Source organism: Rhinoderma darwinii, assembly GCF_050947455.1.
Source record: "Rhinoderma darwinii isolate aRhiDar2 chromosome 12 unlocalized genomic scaffold, aRhiDar2.hap1 SUPER_12_unloc_5, whole genome shotgun sequence".
Lineage (NCBI taxonomy): Eukaryota > Metazoa > Chordata > Amphibia > Anura > Rhinodermatidae > Rhinoderma > Rhinoderma darwinii.
The window spans coordinates 546085-553888 of NW_027461876.1; the positions used below are offsets into that span (position 1 = coordinate 546085).

The window sequence follows — 7804 nt, forward strand, 5'->3', positions numbered from 1 at the left end:
ATCCATGTCCCAACGGGTCAGAGCTATTATGGCAGCACGAGGAGGACTACACAAGGCAGGTGGTTTTAATGTTATGTCTGGATGGTGTATATGTTAGTAATTAATTTCTATTCATTTGTACATTGATGGAAATTAGGGTATGTTCACACGCAAACTCAAAAATATCTGAAAATACAGAGCTGTTTTCAAGGTTTTCAGCCTTTTTTACGGCCGTTTTTGGAGCTGTTTTCAATATTGTCTAGGAAAAACGGCTCCAAAAGCGGCCCAAGAAGTGACTTGCACTTCTTTTGTGAACATACCCTAAAAAAAGAGTAATTTTTCTGTGCTTTTTATTTTTGCAATATATATCAATCACCCTAAATATTGTAATCTTGGGGCCTACATTGCTCCTATGTAAACATGGGAACGCCACCATTCTCACCAGTTTTAAGGCGTAATGTAAGTCTTAGGCCAAAACATAATAGTAGTCGAAACACCAATCCAACCGAGATGGAATTTGAAATATCCAATATAGAAGGGAGTCCCAGGCATAAAATAAGATAAGATAACTTTATTAATCCCCGAAGGGAAATTCCAGTATCACATAAATGGATTCTGGGAAACGGCATCAGGGATCTTTTATTATTAGGTCTCTGTGCAGATTGAGATTCTGGTGTCCAAGGTGAAGATGATGAAGAAGATTAGGTGGTACTGTAGAAAAAACAAAAAATAATCAGACCAGACGATAATCACTCAGCAATATACTGGTGCCGAAGCTCCAGCCATGATTTCACAACAATACTATAGATGTCAGTGATCATACCTGAACTGCTGGTGTTTCTTCTGCACCACAGCTGTTGGTACTTATCTCCTGCTCTTTCTTTGAAAGGCATGGACGCGGCACAAGGGACAGCGTGGATTTGTTGGGATCCAATGTGCAATACAAGGCAGATGGAATATGTGAGAACATGGCAGAACGGTGACTTGCTCTCCAATCTCATAGTCCTCTAGGCATATAGTGCAGGACTGGATGCCTTCGTTTTCAGTAAAGGTTCGAGATGGGAGTCTATCAATCTGCCTGCCTCTCCTGCCTCGCCGACGTTGTCTTCTCTGCACAGGTCTGCTGTCTGTGGTCTCTGTTGTCGACTGTTGGTTGGGAAGCAGCTGACTGGTGCTTGGTGTTGGCTCCACCAGCCTGTTAGATGTTTGCTGAGGAGATCTGCTTCCTTCTCTGGACGGCTGCAGGTTTGGTAGCGGCTCACTGGTGCTGGGGTCTTGTGTTGGTTCCTCCAGCCTTTCAGATCTCTCCTGAGTAGTTGATGGAGTAGACCCAGGCTGGGATTCTCCAGGAATTCTGAGCTCGGTCTCACTATTAATACGACGGCCACTTGTCGTTTCAGACTGTTCTAATGGCTCAGGTCGTAATGGGGACCGGCTTCTGTCCGCTCCTTCTTGCTGCAACCTACTGCGCGGTGGAACTTGACCACGTCTTCGTCTCCTGTCGGGGACATTGTCATGGTCTTCATCCTGCTCCACACTCTGACGCCTTCTATGTCCAGATCTTAATCTTCCATCAGCAATGCCTAGATGTGAAACAATGTGTATAACATATATTAATTATGTACAGAAAAAATGGGAAAAAAGATCAATACCAGACATTTCCTATGGACTCGCGTGGCCTTCTTTCTAGAGGAAAGCTCCCATGTTTTTCTAATCTTGGACAACCGTTTTGATACTATGAATATATACACAGTCGAGTCACATTATTATAACTACTACTAATATCGAGTATCCGGCGTGTGCAGCACGGACAGCAGTAGACGGGCTGGGAGTGACTCAATAAGGTGCTGGTCAGTGGTCTCATATGTGGAGCCTCGCTGACTCCATACATCCCACATTTACTGGAGGGTGCGTGGGGGAGGATCCATAAAGCGAACAACACGATTGACAATGGTTGTAAAGTCCATCCTTTCGATGAAGCAGAAAACGTGATTTATCGGAGAAGACAATTCTTTGCCAATCATCGATGCTCTGAGACCAATACTGCCGTGCAAATTTAAGCCATTTTCTCTGATGAACCTTTGTTACATATGAGCAGTGACCATCCGTCGGGTTCGGAGCCCCATACGCAGTTGGGTTCGCTGAACTGTTGCATTAGACACACGTCTGGTAGCCAACGTTCACCTCTCAAATACATGGCACGTGGTGCTCTGCAGTTTCCATGTCCGTTATTCCCAATGGTGCCATTTGTCCACTCACGATACACTGTCACCACAGCAGCACGCGAACAGTTCACAAACTGCGCTGTTTGAGAAATACCGCCGCCCTTGGTCCGAAAGCCAATAATCATCCCTTTTTGCATCTGAAAAACGGTGCATTTTTTGCGGACGCAAAACGGACACTGCCCAAACGGACACTAGTTTGTGTGAAACTAGTCTAAATGTATCTGATATAACAAGTTCCACTTACCTTGATTTATCCGGGAACTTTCGTCTATTGCAAGCTGCAAGAGTTCTCGGTAACTCATTGTTCCTTGTAGCAGGCGGCTTGATGTTTAAATTCAGGAACAATGGAAAAACGGGATTCCTCAAATAAGAGGGAATCTACCACGATGTTCAGAAGTTGCACTGGTGTTTAAGTGCTCTGAACAGATGATGTAGTAGTCGCTTTGTAGCACAAATTCGCTCTTTGAAAAACCAAGTGAAGTTTCAGCATCAGCATCAACTCGAGATATGGCACTGATGTGACCGCGCTTGGGGTCCTTAGAACTTCACGCCATTGTGATGTCACTGCTATAGATGCCACACCCCCATTGTTCTGATGACATCACTGCCTGCAGTGATGTCATAATGCTTACGGTATGTCATAAACAGTCCCCTGCTCTGCATTATACCAATCACTGCAGCAAAGCCTCCAAATAAATAAATATATATTAAAACATTTTATATTTACATATTGCAGCTGAAAATCTCTAATATTTGTTTAGTAAATGTTTCTCTATAATTGTTTAGTAAATGTTGTAGCACACAATTCATCTAAGTAAAAGTCTTAGTAACAGATTACCACAATGGAGAGCTGGAAATGTAACTTTTTTTTTTTAAAACTAGATGGTTCTGGAGTAAATAAGAATCCTTTATAACCTAAAGAGGTTGTCTGGTAAAGAAAACCCATTGTAAATACCCTATTGGGGAATTCTAAGTTAAGAAAGGACAAGTCTCTTATTGATTTCACTGTGTAATGCTTAGTTTCTCCTGTGGTGGCGCTGCAGGGGAATTCAACACTTCTCAAGTTCCATCACAGATTAAATCTGATCGCTGGGGGTCACAATCAGCGACATTAAGCTGCACTATCTGGATGTACAAATGACACTGGATGAGGGCCGTATTGTGACAGACATTTACACCAAACCAACTGACTGAAAATAACTTTTTAATTTTAGCTTTCAACCCAAATCAGCACAAAAATAAAATTTCACAAAGCCAACTACATAGTGATAGAAAATGCCGCAGAACTTCGCATATAAATGAGACGGATATGTGAGAGGCAGATAGATAGGGCGTGCTCTAGCAAAGTAAAAAATGAGCCCCCCATTACTTTATTTTTCTGATCTCAAATGCCAAGATACAATCCCGTTAGTAAGCCCTAAATATACCCCTCCTGCAATGAGCCATAATACAATTGTGGGGATCAGACCTTAACCACTTCCTGCCGCAGCCATTTTGAAATTTTTTATTTTTGTTCTTTCCTCCTCACCTTCCAAAAGCCACAACTTTTTTATTTTTCTGTTGATATATCCATATGAGGGCTTGATTTTTGCAGGACGAGTTGTAGTTTTTCATGGCACCATTTATTGTACTAATGTAATGGGAAACTGAAAGAACTTTCTTTGTGGGGTCAAATAGGAAAAAAACAGATTTCTCCATTGTTTTTTGGGTTTAGTTTTTATGGAGATCACTGCGCGGTTTTGTTTCGCCATTATCTGAGAGCCATACGTTTTGTTTTCTTTCCGTCGCTGCAGCAGTGTGAGGGCTTGTCTTTTGTGGCACGAGCTGTCGTTTTTATTGGTTCATGAGACTTTTTGATCATCTTTTATTCCATTGTTTGTGGGAGATGAGATGACCAAAAAACAGTAATTCTGCCCTCGACATTTTTTGTTTGTTTTAATGCATTCACCATGTGGGTTAAATAATGTTATATTGTTATAGCTCTGACTTTTACGGACGTGGCAATACAAGTTATGTTAATTTACTTTTTTTACATTGCTTTTTTTGTAACTTTTAATATTTTAACTTTATATATAAATATATATAAATATATATATATATATATATATTTTATATATATATATATATATATATATATATATATATATATAAACTTAATTTAACTGTATTTTACTTTCTTTACTTGCCCTCTAGGGGACTTAAACCAGCAATCATTGGATCGCTTGCAGGATATACTGCAATACTAATGTATTGCAGTATATCGTGTTCTTTACCTGCTCTTATTAAGCCTTGCCAGGGGTGCAAAGATGGCAGACCTGAGGGCCTACATTTGTCCTCCAAGCTGCAATGACAACCATCGACACCCCGCAATCGCAGGGGTGCAATGGGCCGTCAGAGATGGCCATCCCCATCTTTCTAATGGCTTAGTTACCGCAGTTACTATTGACCTCAGCATCCTACATGTGCGTGCGCTGGCCCTTTAAGAGCGGGCACGAGCGTGCGCGCGCACCCTACGGGACAGAGCAGATCGTAGCAGAAGTGAGCGCTGGCGTCTCCTGGGAAGGAGATGGGAACCAGCGCTCACAGATCCATGGCTGCGGGCGTCAGGTGAGTGGACCCGATAGCCCTGGACGCTACAGTATCCCGCCCTCTTACGCCCCCTCTTCTTGGGACTAGAGCGAGAGAGGAACTTCTTAACAAGAGCAGAGGCATCAAGGTTCTCCTCCGGCTCCCAGGACCTCTCCTCAGGACCAAACCCTCTCCAGTCCACCAAATAGAAAGTCCTTCCTCCTACCCTCTTGCAGTCCAGAAGCGGCCGTACTGCCGACTGCAAGGAGTGAGGGGAGGCAGCCATGACAGGATAGGAGGGATCAGGTGAGGAAAGGGTTAACGTTACGTGCAGGGAATGAAGGGGAGGGGATTGGAAGGGAGGAGGGAGGGGGAGTAGGTCTCGGGCTTCCCGCTGTTTTCCTCAGTGCGAGGGAGACAGCGGGAGGTGAGACATCACAGGAGCAGCAGCAGCAGCAGTGTGTGTGGTGTGTGTGTGTTCTTACCTGCTCGTGGGAGATGGCATCCTTCAGTGAATTTGTGGAGCGGCTCCGGGCGGCAGCTGATCATCAGGATGTCGGCTGGTTTGAGGAGCAGGTGACAAGACTTGTGGGGATGACTGTGCCCCTGGCTGCTGGGCCCCGGCGCTCTCATCGCGCGGTGTCCAGGGAGGGGGAGGGACGGCTTCCTCTCTATCATCCCCTGCTGTTATGTCCTTGGATTTAGGCAGCTTTCTGCTGCTTAGCCCTCCGGATAGTGGAGTGAGCAGGCCCGAGGTCGTTATGCCGGGGGTGGTGCCTGCTCACAGGTCACGGCGTGCACGACCCCCAGCGAGACTTAGCCCAGAAGAAATCCCGCGGGTTCGGCGCCGCAGGGGAAGCCCCTCCAGGGTCGCTGCAGGCCGGTCTCCAGGGAGAGCGGCATCCCCTAGGGGGTCCCGGCCTGGCAGAAATCCCCAGCCGCGGAGGTGCTTGGCGGTCAGGGGGGGTTGGCTCCTGGCTTCCCCAATACCCCCCCCCCCATCTGGTGTGGTGCAGGATGCGGTGATGTCGGCAGCCCCGCCTGGTGAAGTGCCAATCAGGGGGCTGGCTGCTGCGAGATCTGAGTCCGGAAGACTGGCGAGTCCGGTTGGCGGTGGAGTGCGGTCGGAACTGTGGATACCGCATAACGGGCAGCAGGTGGCTGGCCCTATCAGCGTCAGGGCCACTATGGAGGCCGGCCCTTCGGGACAGTCTGGTCGGGGATCTCCGTGTTCGCATTGTAGGTGCGGGCAGCGGTCGCAGATAACTGGTGATACGGATGAAGGAGACGTGGTTGAGGATCGGCGTGTGCAAGTTCGTCCGGCTGGCGGGATCACAGCGCCTGAGCAGCCAGGTGGGTGCTCTTCTTCTTTCTCTACTCTTACTCCGCGCATGTTGGGTGGCGCGGGGGATGCAGCGGGTTCTGGGGCAGTCGTCGGGTCTTACGGGGGAGGTGGTAGCGGTCTCGATGACATAGTGGGATGCTTGCGCGAGCTGGTCAGCAGATTGGATAGGTCGCAGGCCCCGGTATCGGCGGGGGTGTCCCCGGTTGCGGTTTGGTCGGCGCCACCAATGGTAGTGCAGCCGCAAGATAGGGTGCAAGTGGGGGGCTCAGCGGGGGCGGTGGCTGTGTCGGTGCAGACAGACAGGGCTCAAGAGGGTGACAGGGTGCGGTTGGATGATAGAGCAAGAGGGGAGGTGTATGTCTGTTTTGAGGGGCCGTTGGGGGCGATTTAAAACAGGAACTTCGGGAGCATATTTGGAAAGACGAATATGTGGAGATATTTTCCCTTCTTCCGTTGGTAAAATTTAATTTGGATAAAGGGAAGAGGGATAAGAGCAAGAAGGAAGAGGAGGAACGTCGGCGTTATCGGCTCATCCCACAAACTTTTGTGAATTGGCTGCAGGCCTTTGCGATCTTGGCTAGTGTTGTGGGGGAAAAGGCGCCGGAAAATTGTTCCGCGCTTTTTTGCTATATGGATGCTATCGGTGAGGCGCATCGGGCTTATGGCGGTATGGCGTGGCTGCGTTATGATGAACAATTTCGGCAGCGGAAGGCGGTTCGGCCCGGCATTAGATGGGATCAAAAGGATATCGCATTATGGTTGAGGGTGACGGCTCCGGTTAAGCCGGGACAGTCCTTTCCAGGGAGCAGAGGGTCTGCAGGGCTGGTCGGTCAGTCTGGTCAAGGTTCCGGTTCAAAACTCGGTTTTTGCTGGCAGTTTAACGACGGCCAGTGTAAATTTGGGGCAACGTGTAAGTTCAAGCACTTGTGTTCCCATTGCAGCGGTTCATCTCATGGCGCGTCAAAGTGTTTGCGAAAAGGCAAGAAGGGAGGGGGAACAGGAGGTTCAGCTGGTCAAGGGGGTGACGCCGGTGAAGCTGGAAAGGATGGCCCCCTTTCTAAGTAGATACCCGGATAGGGATGGGGCGCAATTGATTGCGGATGGTTTTAGCGTGGGTTTTGTAATTCCTTCTCTTCCTTATGATATTCCAGTGACTCGCCGGAATCTCCGGTCTGCTTACCAGCACGCGGGGGTGGTGACTGAAAAACTTCGTAAAGAAGTGGGTTTGGGTCGCATGGCTGGGCCTTTTGGGGAACCACCGGTGTCGGATCTTGTTGTTTCCCCGTTGGGTGTGGTGCCGAAGCGTGAGCCAAACAAGTTTCGGTTGATTCATCATCTTTCTTTTCCCCGGGGGGCATCAGTTAACGATGGTATTGATCCGGTGTTGTGTTTGGTGGTGTACGCGTCATTTGATAAGGCGGTGGCGCTGGTGCGGGAAGCGGGCGCAGGTGCTTTGTTGGCAAAAACCGATATTGAGGCGGCTTTCCGGTTGCTGCCGGTTCATCCCAAGAGTCAACGGTTGTTGGGTTGTTTTTAGGAGGGGAAATTTTTGTGGATTGTTGTTTGCCAATGGGCTGTTCCCTGTCTTGCGCCTACTTTGAGGCTTTTAGTTCATTTTTGGAATGGGTAATTAGGGACGTTGCAGGTGTGAATTCAGTTATTCACTACCTGGATGATTTTTTGTGTG

At 47.8% G+C, this 7804-nt stretch overlaps 1 protein-coding gene across 1 annotated transcript; it reads right to left on the reverse strand.

The window, feature by feature from the left end:
- Nucleotides 1-602: 602 nt before the first annotated feature.
- Nucleotides 603-2579, reverse strand: LOC142698190 (uncharacterized). Its single transcript, XM_075847840.1, has 3 exons — nt 2449-2579; nt 803-1562; nt 603-690 (listed from the first exon to the last, which is right to left on the reverse strand). Exons 1-2 carry the CDS (start codon nt 2504-2506, stop codon nt 844-846), a joined length of 777 nt encoding a protein of 258 aa, XP_075703955.1. The 5' UTR covers nt 2507-2579; the 3' UTR covers nt 603-690; nt 803-843.
- Between the last annotated feature and the right edge of the window lie 5225 nt (nt 2580-7804).

Bases quoted from the DNA above. Each gene is read 5' to 3' on its own strand.
- LOC142698190 (XM_075847840.1), bottom strand. From the start codon at position 2,506: ATGAGTTACCGAGAACTCTTGCAGCTTGCAATAGACGAAAGTTCCCGG. The intron at 1,563-2,448 runs GTAAGTGGAACT...TTTCACATCTAG, and splicing joins AAGTTCCCGGATAAATCAAG to GCATTGCTGATGGAAGATTA.